This window comes from Sphaeramia orbicularis, chromosome 17 (genome assembly GCF_902148855.1).
Source record: "Sphaeramia orbicularis chromosome 17, fSphaOr1.1, whole genome shotgun sequence".
Classification (NCBI taxonomy): domain Eukaryota; kingdom Metazoa; phylum Chordata; class Actinopteri; order Kurtiformes; family Apogonidae; genus Sphaeramia; species Sphaeramia orbicularis.
In genome coordinates, this window is record NC_043973.1 from 25177229 (window position 1) to 25191525 (window position 14297).

Consider the following 14297-nt stretch of genomic DNA (forward strand, 5'->3'; position numbering starts at 1 on the left):
TTTCTCTCTGATTATTTCCTCTATAAAGGCATGTGCGTCAAGAGGACTCTAATTACTTTGAGGGTACTGGATATGGTAAAGTTAACATACTTCGAATGCCAAGTACATTCCTCGTCGACATGACCATCTACAGTCGTGCAGAAAACGGCCTGCTCTTTTATATTGGAACTGAGGTGAAGTATTACGTATTTGATTCTTTTATAAACTTTTAATTAAAATAAAGGCCCTCTTTGCAATAATTTTCTTTTTCTTTTTTTTTTTTTTTTTAAACACAGGAGAAATACATTGCTGTGACAATTGAAAAGGGTGTTGTTTATCTACGTAGTAATGCCTTCAAAGATGCAGCTCCACATTCCAAAAACAAAATATTCCCGGTAAGTGATCCCTTTTTTAATATTTATCAACTAGAAAAGCACTTGGAGAGCGCAGACCTCCGCCAAGGCAGATCAGCCCCCCCGCAACACTACCAAAATTTAATCATTTGTTCCTTGTGCCGGTATCAACATTTCCTGAAAATTTCATCCAAATCCGTCCATAACTTTCTGAGTTATCTTGCTAACAGACAAACAGAGAGACAAACTCTGATGAAAACATAACCTCTGCCGTTCCTTGGCGGAGGTAATAATTTCTATTGACGCTAGTAAATGACACAGGTGGAGAAAAAATATTTTGTGTTTCAAATATTTTTATTTTGAAGCTTCATCACAGTTACAAATTTGAAATCCCCCAATTGGCACACCATGCTTCATTTTTAATATCAACACGACACAACAAACGCACATTCAGAAATAAACAGCACTGATAGAGTGAGAAAAGAAGGAAAAAGAAAAGAAAACAAAACAACAACAAAACAAAACAAAACAATTTAACATATCATTCAGCCCCCCAACCTCCCTCCCCATCCCCAGAGCCATTAAGATAGGTTGGTGTAGTGCTACACTGTGGGCTACTGCTTATGTAGACGATCCACTACATGAGAAAAAATATTTTGAACTGCATTTTGCTTCTCTTTTCTTTCCTCAGATGACAACTGACTGGGAGGACATTATCGTCGTTATTACCTCCCATGGAAAAATTAACGTCCGCGTAGCAAGCGAAACTGTGTCGGCCATAGCTGAATACAATCACAACGACTTTAAAGAATGCTATGTTGGTGGTATACCTCAAAATATAAGGGAGTTGTAAGTGATAAGTAATTTTCCTTTAAATCATTCTCTGTACTGCATATATATAATGGTCAGTTATTTTCCAATTTTGCAAGAGTCATTAACAATTGATTTTCTGTCCTCACAGACATAACATCACCTTACCACCATTTAAAGGATGCTTGAAGAATCTGAAGCTGAATAAAATCTTTAAACTTGTTGACGAGCAAGTGGGCATCAGTAAAGGATGTCCCAGGGATTCTTTGGTAGGACATTTACCTCAGCTTTTCTTAATAATTTTACAAACTGACTTGTACAGTCAGCTTGGATCTAAACCAGATTTTATAATTAACCGGCTCATTCTCATCTAGGTTTCCCGCAAGGCAGAATTCAGCTTGGAGAGCTCCCTGTCGGCTAATCTGGCTGGATTTAGTCTGGCTGGTAATGTTACCGTCTCCCTTGGATTCAAGAGCACAGAGAATCAGGGTCTTCTCCTACAGGACAAAGAGCTGGTCGGTGCTTGATTTTACTCTCAAGTCTCATGTTTTTGTAGAACTCAATCCGATACTTAACCCTTTTTCTGTATTTTCCAGGCTAATGGGTTGAATCTTGCATTGGATGATGGCTATGTCACTCTCAAATTTAATGGCAAGATGTGGAAGTCAAACAGACAGTACAATGACGGCCAGTGGCATTACCTGACTGTAACCAGGAGAGGTCCAAGGTATACATGAACATATTCTCAACTAATTTACCTGGTTAAATCAAGGTTAAAGCAGTGATATTTTGGTTTTTGAAATGGAATTATGCATTTTAAAACATTTTCCTGTGGTCTACCTAAACTGTAAATGCTATGCTTGGGTCTGAATTCTTCATTAATTCAACTCCATAGGTCCATCTTCAACTCTATTTCTGAGTAATGACACCAGAAAGGTCATTTTTAGCGCCCTTTAAATCCAAATGAGCAACTTCATGCCCCACCCCCTCCAGGTTCTTGACCGTGCTTTCTGTCCTGAACAATTTAGGTAATCGGCTCGAAGTTTGGACATATTTTCAGTATGGACTACAACCGCTGCTGCTGACAAACAATTATGTCGTACTCGGAGAAATGTTCGTTGGAAGTCTTGACCTTACAAATGTCGTGACGTATCTGGTTATAAAACGAAACACATTTAGAAAGAATTAAAACAGGAAATAGTAGAAAGTAGAAATCCACTTGATTTTTGCCGGAATGAATATAAAGATAGCTTTGCAGCACCTGGAGGGTTCAAATTCAAACTTTATGAACTATTAGAGTCCCCAATACACAAATAAATCTACCAACGACTAATAAAAGTGGGTTTAGCAAAATATGCCGCCTTTAAATGAAATAAATTAAAAATATTCAATTTATACAAATATTAGTCTTATCTTAGTGTGACTGTATTACAACAACACACTAACATATGTAAAACACCTGGCAACTTGTTGCTAAAATCAAATATTAAATTAAAAAAGTAAGCAAATACTGAACAATGACTTAACTATGGTGACTTTTACAAACAGCGTTGACTTCTACGTCGATGATGAAGATGAGGGTCGAGAGCAGCGCGGCAGTGCAACCATACCCGACACAAGTGGTGCCCTGTTCCTCGGAAAAGACACGTTCAAAGGCTGCGTGTCCAACCTCTACACCAGACGGTAAACTCACAGTCGCTGAAACTTCACTATTCTTTAATGTTATTACAAGAGGGGAATTCTGCACTATGTTATTTTTAATATTGTTCCATTTGCAGGCTGGACAATCTGTACAAAGCTGAGGACTTAAGCAAGTTCCAGGCTTCAGGGAATGTCCTTTTGGATGTGTGTACTGCCCAGAGTCCCATCCAAATGATGCTGGACCGCACACTGAAGAGGGTGAGGGTTTGATTTATATGCCCATAAACTGTGATTGATTTATTCCAGCAGTTTCAATTATTTGTTATCCTGCCAATAAATGAGAATGTTGATCAGTCTGTTGCAAATTCATCTGATTTCACTTGACTTGTCTTTAACCCATAAAGACCCACATTTCCACTGGCGACCAAAAGCATCTACTGAACTAAAATGTTTAATACCTGTTAATCCACTAATCCTATCAATACATGTAAGTAATTGGTGTAAAATACAGTTTCTTATATTTTCATGGTCATCAGATATGACCCATTTGGACATTCAGAGGCTCTGTAGTTACCGTGGAAACACTGTCATCTTCTACAACAGGGGTGTCAAACTCATTTTCTTCCGGGGGACACATTCAGTCCTATTTAATCTGAAGTGGGCCGGACCAGTAAAATAATAGCATGACAGCCAATAAAGAATGGCAACTCCAAATTGTTTTAGTGCAAAAAATGACATTCAATTATGCCAATATTTACGTTTACAAACTATCCAAACAATAAGGATGTGAATAACCTGAAAAAACTGAAATTTGTTAAGAAATATAAGTACAATTTTATCAATGTTGTGCCTCGATTTATCATTTATACATGTTCATTACAGATCCAATCTACAAAGGCACAAAACTTTTAGTAACAGGCAGAATTTTGTTAAAATTGCACTTAATTTTCTTTAGACATTTCAGGTTGTTCATATTTGTTCAGGATATTCACATTTTATTGTTAAAGGATAGTTTGTTAATGTAAACATTTTCATAATTTAATGTTTTTTGCACTAAATCAAAGAGAAAAAATTGGTGTTGTCATTATTTATAGGTTATTATGATATTATTTTTGAGTTTGATGCCCTAACTTGCACTTTGCAAATTCATCCCGCGGGCCGGATTGGAACCTTCAGTGGGCCGGTTTTGGCCCCCAGGCCACATGTTTGACACCTGTATTCTACAACATTGATTCATCAGTAAAACTCATGGAGTTGGATCAATGACAGTGGATGGAGACACTGGGTTAATGTTCAATTAGTGAGAGATTGGACTGAAAAAAACACTTTTTCTTCAGTTTCCTCTGTTTTGATATAATAACCTTTGAATTAACTTTGAGTTTTCATGAACATCTAAATTAAATATAGTAAATTAAGTACAGGAAAATACATGATTACAGTGAAAAATGCAAAATACAAAGGATAATATATATGATAATAAATGGTGATAAATCACTTATGAAAGGTTGACACAAAACTGACACACTGGGTCTTTATGGGTTAAGGTATAGTTACATATGTTACATGACTTAACTACTTTAATTACATTCAATAGCAGTGCAGTAAGTATCATTTTATGCATGTATAATATAAAAGCCATATTATTAAATGTGAATCAATTATTTCCATGTTGACGTTGTTCTTTGCTGCCTTCTTTCCAGAAGTGAAGAAGACCTGCTGATGATGACAAGAATCTAATAATGATATTGATATGAGAAACTGTCAGATTCCACACCGATGTTCTGTTTCTTTTGTGCAAACTCACTGATTTCCAATATATTTCAATAAAAAAAAGTTGCATGAATGTTTGAATGTTACATCTCATCAGATCTGTCTGTCTACTAATAATAACAATCATGTGAATAACAAGCTTCAAATGAGTTCATGTCTCTTTCTTTCATGTAACTCAGTCGTGAGCCACTTTCTAACAGTCATTCACAAGCACCTGCATTTTAATTCCCCTGATCATGACAAATAAAATTACTAATCATTTCTCTTGAGCACAGTAACTCACACTAATAAATGCAGTAGAATGTCTATGATTTTTTTGGTGTATGACCAGAAAAATCATGTTTCAAAATGTTCATTTCCCTAAAGAAAACCTTATTTTTAAGGACAAATGGGAATGTTCATATGTATTTCCAGTTCATTTTTATTTAAAGCTTGTATATAATTGAAAATCGTGGTGAGAGACACTAAACATCTAGACTGTCATTGCCAGACTGATTGTAAAATGGGTCCTCTGAGTTCATTTGTGTTCAGACCAAAATGTCTCTGGATGCAATTGGATAAACCTGCAGCCAATCAGAGTGACAGCCTCCAACAAAAGCCAATGCTGGACAGACCGCAGCCCATCACCGTATCAAATCACATCAGACCCACCCATTATCAGATAAAGGGTTGTGAAAAATCTGTTGAAATCACTGAATGGGAGTGAAGTGCCAGACTGAGCTGCCAGATGTGCAGATGTGTCTGGTTCCAGGGGTACAAAACAACCTGATTTAACGCCAAAATCTAAATCTGCATCTCTGGATTTTCTGAGTCTGAGCCCAGATTTTACATTTCTAAACATACGGCCAATGAGACGCATGGATGTCCTTCCACATATGAAATATCCAGTGTTTTATCTCTTTTTTTATTTTCTCAAAACAGTAACGTTATATCTTAAAATCACCATTATCTTGGAGCAGAGTATTTATTTTATTTCATTTGATGCATTGGATTTTAGAGCAATATCAGAACCACCTACACTTCAACTGCTTGAGTTCACAGAAAAGCTTCGATAACTACTCGTCTTCAAGGAGATAGAAGGCATTCAAATACTGGATACTCTCATGTCTAATAGAAATATTCAAGAACACAAACAGTTTTTATAACATGACTGATCATCCTAAGTATCCTTGCAGTATAAATTCTATATCAGGGACCCTGAATCTAACACAGTGCTACCATTAATAACCACAATATGATAGTGAAAACCTTGTGGCCATAGTGATGACATTTTTAGCTCTAACTGTAAGATTGACACACACGTAAGCTGTCATCATGAATAACAAAATCTGGGTCATTTTTGGCTCTTTAATAATATCACATGATAATAAATGACCTACATATGTGGGCTACAGCAGCCTTTTTGGGAGAAAATCACTCTGTTTTGGCCTATTATGAAGATAGAAAAAAAAAAAAATGAAATAAAGCACACACATACTCCAGATAAATCTCATTTCTGGGAAAAATTATTCATTTTCCTCCCCGTCTTATTCATTTTTTGCTTTGGAAATGTACAGTCTTATCCTCCTGAGATCCAGGAAAATAAAAGTTTAGGCTTTTTTCATTAAATAATTGTCTTAATTTGAAACAGCATAATGCAACAGTACTTTTTTTTTCACATACATTTATTATTATTATTATTATTATTTTTTTTTTTTTTGCAGTGGACAGTGTCCAAGTTTTGTCCCCTACAGAGGACAAAAATGCATTGCTGGGTCTCCGGAGGATATAATGCCAAATGTTTCTGTTAACCCTTTTTAATGTTTTTACTTTTATCTCTGTGCAAAGTTGCAGCTCCTCATTTTTTGAGTGTTTTACGAGCTATCTTTGGACCATTTTTTCCCTAACTATTCGTATTTATCTCTGTTCAGGAGGGCGTCACGCAGGCTGTAAATGAGAGTGTATCCACATGTGAACTACCAGCCTTGGTTCAACATGCTTATCGGATGGGGGGCCCGGCTAGCAGTCTGAGCTACAGCCTCCCACTGCAAGTCCTCCAACCCAGGTGAAAGGTTCATCTCACCGCAACATTTCACAATATTATCACAAAGAAAATACAAGCAGAGACATGTAACACCTTAGTGAATCACTGGCAGTCATGTTGAGCTGAATTTATTTATTTATTTGTTGTTGTTGTTTTTTAACCCAGTGTTACTTTTGGGGTAGTTCCCAATTTTTTTCTCTATTTAACCTTTCTTAAGTGATTTATCACTATTTATTGTAATATTATTTTCTGTATTTTGTATTTTTTCAGTGAAAATCATGTATTTTTCTATATTTAATTTACTGATCATGTAGATCACAGGTGTCAAACATGCGGCCCGGGGGCCAAATCTGGCCCGCCAAAGGGTCCAGTCTGGCCCCTGGGATGAATTTGTGAAATGTAAAAATTACACTAAGATATTAACAATCTTTTTAGTTCAGGCATAACATTGTAAATATTACACTTATTTTTTCAGTTTGTTCATGTTATTCACATCTTTTGAAAAGATATCTTGTAGATGTAAACCTGTTCATAATGTAAATTTACTTTTTTTTGCTCTAAAACATAGAGAAAAGTTTGGAGTTGACATTATTTATATATTATTATGTTATTATTTTACTGGTTCGGCCCACTTCAGATCAAATTTAGCTGAATGTGGCCCCTGAATTAAAATGAGTTTGACACCTATGATGTAGATATTCATAAAAGCTCCAAGTAAGTTTGAGGGTTATTATATCAAAAATAGAGAAAACTGAAGAAAAAATAACTTTTTCAGCAAATCTATCATTAACTGAACATTTAAACATCCATCTGTAACCACTGTCATTGATCAAACTCCATGGGTTTTACAAGTGAATCAATGTTGTAGAATATGATGGTGTTTCCACGTTCACTGCGGAACCTCTGAACGTCCAAATGGGTCATAACTGATGACTATGAAAAGGTGAAAAACTGCATTTTTCCTCAGTTATTTACATGTATTGATAAGATTAGTGGATCAACAGGCATTAAACAGTTTAGCTCTGTAGATGGTTTTGGTTGACGGTGGTTGTTTGGGTCTTTATATGTTAATGTTTTATTTTCAGTTTTATATATGCAATGTATACCAATATATCAACATACCAACAGTATAGAGACATAACAAAAGACAAGGCAAGAAGGATAACATTCTCACCCCCCCCTCCAAAAAAATAAAATAAAATAAATTAATTAATTAAAGGAAAAAGTCAGTGGTCAAGGTCAATACAAACAACTACATTAAGTACTTGGTGTAACAGATGTACCGATACGGTCTAAATATGGCTGCAAATTTTCGAAAAGGAGTTATATCTTTTTCTGAGATGAGTGATTTTTTCCAGGGGGATTCAACTATTCATCTCAAAAGACCACTTGTCAATAAGAAGAGGGGAATCAGATTTCCATGACACCACAATGCACTTACAACACTTTTAGAACTCACTTCAAACAGTGGCTCCTAGAAAACCAGAGATGTACTCATTTTTAATTGACATGCATTTCATCCCCCATACACTTTCTCTGTTTAGTTGCATGTAAGTGTAGAGGTGAATGTATAGGCTAATGCCCCTGTGATCATACTATATCTATTCTTTTGTTTATTTGTTTGTTTGTTTGTTTGTTTGTTTGTTTGTTTGTTTGTTTTGATGATGCCTATGTCATCATTATTTGTATTATACTTTTTTTAAAAATTTATAGCGAACGAGTGATGTACTAATGTTGGCTGTTTTATGTTTTGTTTCTGTCACTGCCTAGGGACTGCAGATGAAAAATAATTATTTTTACTAATTCTGGCATATTTACATAGGTGTATTTTTTATATAGTAACGTTCATAAATGTGCATGGTCCCTATTAACCCTTTCATGCATAGTAGTCACTCCAGTGGACAGCTATTCTACAGCTGTTCTCTTGTATATTCATGGATTTTGTTGTTTTAGTTCCATATCAGCCAACAAAGTGGATGCTACAATTCATACCATTACAGTAACTTTGCTGTTCATGATAAACCTGATCTGCAGTAACATGTTAATTGCTATCTGACTATAATTAACAGTTTTTTTTAACATTATTTTTCTTTTTTCAAACTATCTCCATGAAGTGAGTAATAACTAGTATTAGAGTATGTTAAAATGTAAGAAAAGATCACATTAGCAGCATTAAAATTTTATTTATTTCACAGTTTTCATACAGTGTATCAGTAAATACATGTTTCTTTGCTTCAAAAATTAAACGCATGGTGTCCAGATGAGTAGACATTTTTGCAACTCTATGAAAAATAGGTTGATAAAAAAAAAAAATCTCAATCGCATTTTTTTTTTCATGCCTAAAGAGGAATAAAAACAGGAAAAAAATCTTGATTAAGGTTCTCATAATTTATGCATGAAAAGGTTAAATAAACCAATAAAATAAAATCGATAAATAAATAGATAATTTTCATACACACCCAGGTACAGTGCAGGAAGAAACCAACTTCAGTATCACATCTGAAGCACATTTCTGACAGATTAGATTTGAATGAATATAATTTGTCTGGGGTGCGGTATAATTGTTATATAATATTATTGTTGATCAATCTATACCAGACATTGATAATAGTTGACAAGCTGTTTTGACATAAATCTGTCCAAAACTGTTCATTGATTATAACCTTAACCCTTTCATGCATGAACTGTGAGAACTTTAGTCAAGATTTCTTTCTTCAGTGTTTTTATTCCTCCATAGGCATGAAAAAACAATGCAACTGAGTTTTTTTTTCTGTGGAGTTACAAAAATATCTATGCATTAAATTTTTTGAAGTAAAGAAACATGTGTTTAAAACCCAATATCAGAGAGGGATATGAAAACAATGGAATAAAAACATGTTTAATACCGCTAATCTGATGTCTTCTCACATTTTAACATATTCTAATGCTAGTAATTCCTCACTTCATCGAGATAATATGCAAAAAAAACCTTCTTGTTTAACAAATAACAATTGATTTACACTCAAACATATCACTGCAGATTAGGTTTATCAAGAACAGCAAAGTTACAGTAATGATATGAATGTCAGGCTGTGAGATGGTGCATAAGCATCCACTGTGTTGGGTGATATGGAACTAAAACAACAAAACCCATGAATATACAAGAGAACAGTTGTAGAATAACTGTCCACTGGAATGACTTATACATGAAAAGGTTAAGGTCTGACTCCAATTTCATTCTAGACTTATGCAAACCTGGCTTTGGGCCCTCATTCAACACCAGGCGATACATTTTAGGAATGAATTTACATGTGTTCCCTTCATAAATAAATCTTTCAATCTGAATTTATTATTTACTGAAGCTGATGTTTTTCTTCATCCCTCCCAGACCACACTTTTCTGTTGATGTCAGGACTCGATCCCAGGAAGGTCTGCTGTTCTTCACTGCTACCAGAGGAGGGCGCTCACATCTTGCTTTATACATGTCCAAAGGTAGAATTAGACTGTCTGTAGGCAAAGAGAGGGAGATCTTCAACAGGGAGAAGTACAGTGATGGAAAGTGGCACTCGGTCAGTGGATGCGACATTATTCTGATTATCACAGAATAAAGTTAAGTATTCATGAGGTTAATGGTGAATATGTTGCCCTATAGGTCATATTCAGTTTGGAAAAGAAAAAATTCCGCTTGGTTGTGGATGGTATCCGAGCCCTGGATGGTCAGCTGACAAATGCTGAGCTGACATCCATGCAGCAGTTCATGTCACCTGTGTACCTGGGCAGCGTCCCAGAATCCCTCCACAAACAGTTAAAGGTACATATAACACCACAAATACACACATACACAACAAAGTGGAATGCCTTATTTCAGATGTCTGTTTTTACTGTGTTATTTTCAGTGGAAAGGTTTACCAAAGCACAGTGTGTCTGGCTGTGTCCGCAATTTCAAAATGAACGGAGCGCCAATGACGGATCCATCAACTAACCACGGTGCTGGCCCCTGTTTCGAGGGACAAACACAAAAAGGGGCTTATTTCTCAGGGAATGGAGCATATGTTATTATCAGTGAGTGAATTTCTGTGAAAACACCCTGATAAATCTGGCAGATGGAGCAATTCTGAGTGATTTTAATAGTTTCCTCCTGCTGTACACTGAATCAAACCCTCTACTCTACAAATTAATTAGACTGATTTTGAGTATAGAGTGTGCCAATTATTTCTGTAAACAGTATCAGCAGTATCATCTGCATATTTAACCCATAAAGACCCAGCACTGTTTAAGTAGCAGTTCCAAAGAAGTTTTTTTCTCTATATTTAACTTTTCTTAAGTGATTTATCACCATTTTTATATTACTGTCCTCGGCATTTTGCAGTTTTTCAGTGAGAATCATATATTTTCCTGTATTTAATTCACTTATCATGTAGATGTTCATAAAAGATCAGATTAAAATTGAGAGTTATTATATCAGAAACAGAGAAAACTGAAGAAAAAGTTACTTTTTCTGTAAAATATATCAATTACTGAATGTAAAAACAAGTGTCTCCATCCACAGTTATTTATTAATCTCCATGGGTTTTACTGGTGAATCCGTGTTGTAGAAGATGCCTGTTTCTACATTCACTATGGAGCCTTTGAACATCCAAATAGGTCATATCTGATGACCATGAAAAGATGACAAACTAAATTTTACACCAATTATTTACATGTATTAATAGGATTAGTGGATCAGTAGTTATTTAACATTTTACATTAGTTGATGGTTTTGGTTGCCAGTAGCTGTTTGGGTCTTTGTGGGTTAAGTGATTTTTCACCATTTGTTATAATATTATGCTCTGTATTTTGCTTTTTTCAGTGAAAATCATGTATTTAATTTACTGATGATGTAGATGTTCATAGAAGCTCAGATTAAAGTTGATGACTGTAATATAGGAAACAGAGAACACTGGGAAAAAATGAACTTTTTCAGCAAATATATTAATAAATTAACTTAAACCAAGTGTGGGTCGTATCTGATGACCATGAAAAGATGAGAAACTGCATTTTACACAAATTATTGACATGTGTTGATAGGATTAGTGGGTCAACAGGTATTAAACAGTTTACATCAGTAGATGATTTTGTTTAATGGTGGATGTTTGGGTCTTTACGGGTTTAGTAGAATTCCTTCGAAATTATTCACACACCAATTCCCTCATGCACACTATCACAAGACAAAAAAAAAATGTATCCGTAAGTAAAGTCAGTAAGAGTCTGATTTATAGGAGGAAAATGTGTTATTAATTAATATGTAGATGTCAGGGTTGTCTGTTCATTCTGTAAACATCCATGCATGATTATAGATGTTGTACTGATGCTGATGATACTGTGTTGTGTATTTCAGATGAGTCGTTTGCTTTTGACTCCAGTTTCGAGCTGCTGTTCAATATTCGACCGAGGAACCTGACTGGGTTGCTGCTCCATGTTGGTGATTTAAGCCTGAACCGATATGAACCCGTGATGGGCCATTATCTCAGTATCTACATGCTCAGAGGAGAGGTATGCCAGCTTCAGTTAAATGCAACATCGCTACTCAGAATATTTGTGCTGAGGTGACATATATATTTAGATAGATAGATAGATAGATAGATAGATAGATAGATAGATAGATAGATAGATAGAAAGAAAGAAAGAAAGAAAGAAAGAAAGAAAGAAAGAAAGAAAGAAAGAAAGAAAGAACTGGGAAATTACAGTGTAGCAGCAGCATGACACACATACAATAACAATATAACACCACAACAAATATGAATAAAAAAGAAATACAACACAAGAGCAAACCCTCTACATAATAAATTAGAAGTACAAAAACATCTGGGTAGAATCTGGGTAATAACTGTAATCTGAAATAGACCTGCAAGGTGCAAAACGATTTGAAACATTCCAAATGGGAAGGTGCAAAATGACACTTGAGCGCAAATGCATTTATAATAATAATAATAATAATAATAATAATAATAATCTTTATTTATATAGCACTTTTCATACATTAAAAACTGTAGCACAAAGTGCTTTACATATCAGTTTAAAAATCTGTACCGCCCCCCCACCCACACCCACCCACTCACCCGCACACACACATACACACACACACACACACACACACATATATATGCAAACCCACAAGCTCACACATACTTAAGAAGACTGGCTGAGCACGGGTAGACCAGAACAAAAATATAAAAGTAAAAGTAAAAGTAAAAGAAAGTAAAAGAGGAGGCGCTGTCTCAGGGAGCCATCCGCACCAGGAGGCAGAGGCACCAGAAATATCAGACAGAGGTGAGTTATTATAGAGTGAGATCTTCTTCCCACTCCTTTTCGAGTGCAGAAGAATGATTTTAGAATTTTGAATTTGCATGCATTTTGTAAATGCTCAAAATAAACAAACAAATGAAATGAATGAGATGGAATTTTTTGGAAAGATTTTTTTGTGTCTGTCTATTCGACAGTGGAGCTCCAGCAGTTTTTTTGAGAAGGTGCTCCACTGTCTGTCCAGTGTGTGGTGGAGAGGCCCAGCCAGCATGTCCATGTGGGCCCCAAAAGGGTTACAATTGGGCTGCATGTAAGGGTCCCATGTGGGTTTGTCCACAGTTTCCATGGTGGCCCCACATGTGTTTGCCCGTCTCAGAATCAGAATCTCTTTATCATTATTGTCCCGAGTACAATGAAATTGAAGTAGAGCTCAGGTTCAGTGCAAGAATTTACGGACAGACAACAAATATCAGTAAAACAACAACAAATATCAGTAAAAGGCACAGTTATTTATATTAAAAAATAAAAAGTATTGCAAACTAAGATATTTATAAAACATAGAATTTAAGTAGTGCAAATAACATGAGGAGTAGTGCAAATGACATGAAAGATAAATATCGTGGGATAACTAGTGTGAAGAATAAATAATATGATATATTCAGATCTTTGATTCTGATTCTGATATGGGCAAACACATGTGGGGCCACCATGGAAACTGCGGACAGACCCAAATGGGACCCTTATATGCAGCCCAAATGAAAACCTTCTGGGGCCCACATTGACATGCTGACTGGGGGGTGCTCATCATTGTCCATGTGATGGAGATGAGTTTTTTTAGTGTCCTCCTCTCCATCATGGTCTCAAAATTGTCCACCCTCAGACTGATTACAAAACCAGCCTTCTTGATAAGTTAATGAAGTCTGTTGGCGTCACTGGCTCTGATGCTGTTGCCCCAAAAAACAGCCGCAAAGAAGATGGCATTATTTGTTAAACAAGTCTATTACTGTATGTATAACTAATGCGTTGACCCATGGGGATCCACAGGTTCTAGATATGGTAGTTTGTATGCTTATGTGCATTCATGCATGCTGTACTGCATTTGTCCAGCAGTCACCGCCAAAGCGTTCTGGGTATAGCAGCATGATTGTAAGGCTATTGTATTCCAAAATTACTAATATCTCCCAAAATATTGGTCCTATCATCTTGTCGTTTTCGCTAGTCTGTTCCTTGGCCAAAAATACATAAGTATGCCAAACTGCAGTAGTCAGCTCTTTCTGGATTTTGTATGAATCCCCAGACACACATACATGCACACACACCACTTGTCTTCTATAATATACACATACTCATATCTGCTCCTATTGGGTCTTTGCTCTTGTTTTTCTTTTCTTTGCGCTTAAATAACACACTAAAAATGATTCTACATTTATTCCAGACTTTATCTTGACATACACTTCCTA

General features: G+C 35.7%; 1 protein-coding gene across 3 annotated transcripts in view; it reads left to right on the forward strand.

Moving 5' to 3' along the window:
- The window catches only part of LOC115437039 (laminin subunit alpha-3-like), a 98255-nt gene that overhangs the window by 81484 nt on the left and 2474 nt on the right, over window positions 1-14297 (forward strand). For 2 of the 3 annotated variants that reach the window (XM_030160114.1, XM_030160115.1), the window contains 13 exons: window positions 29-173; window positions 276-374; window positions 1024-1181; window positions 1294-1411; window positions 1517-1657; window positions 1739-1869; window positions 2691-2825; window positions 2921-3041; window positions 6464-6597; window positions 9944-10124; window positions 10208-10366; window positions 10452-10617; window positions 11933-12087. In XM_030160114.1, coding sequence (XP_030015974.1) covers window positions 29-173; window positions 276-374; window positions 1024-1181; window positions 1294-1411; window positions 1517-1657; window positions 1739-1869; window positions 2691-2825; window positions 2921-3041; window positions 6464-6597; window positions 9944-10124; window positions 10208-10366; window positions 10452-10617; window positions 11933-12087 — 1843 coding nt within the window. Of the gene's footprint in view, window positions 1-28; window positions 174-275; window positions 375-1023; window positions 1182-1293; window positions 1412-1516; window positions 1658-1738; window positions 1870-2690; window positions 2826-2920; window positions 3042-4483; window positions 4640-6463; window positions 6598-9943; window positions 10125-10207; window positions 10367-10451; window positions 10618-11932; window positions 12088-14297 lie in introns of those variants that run through there. The other variant, XM_030160116.1, reaches the window with a different exon arrangement.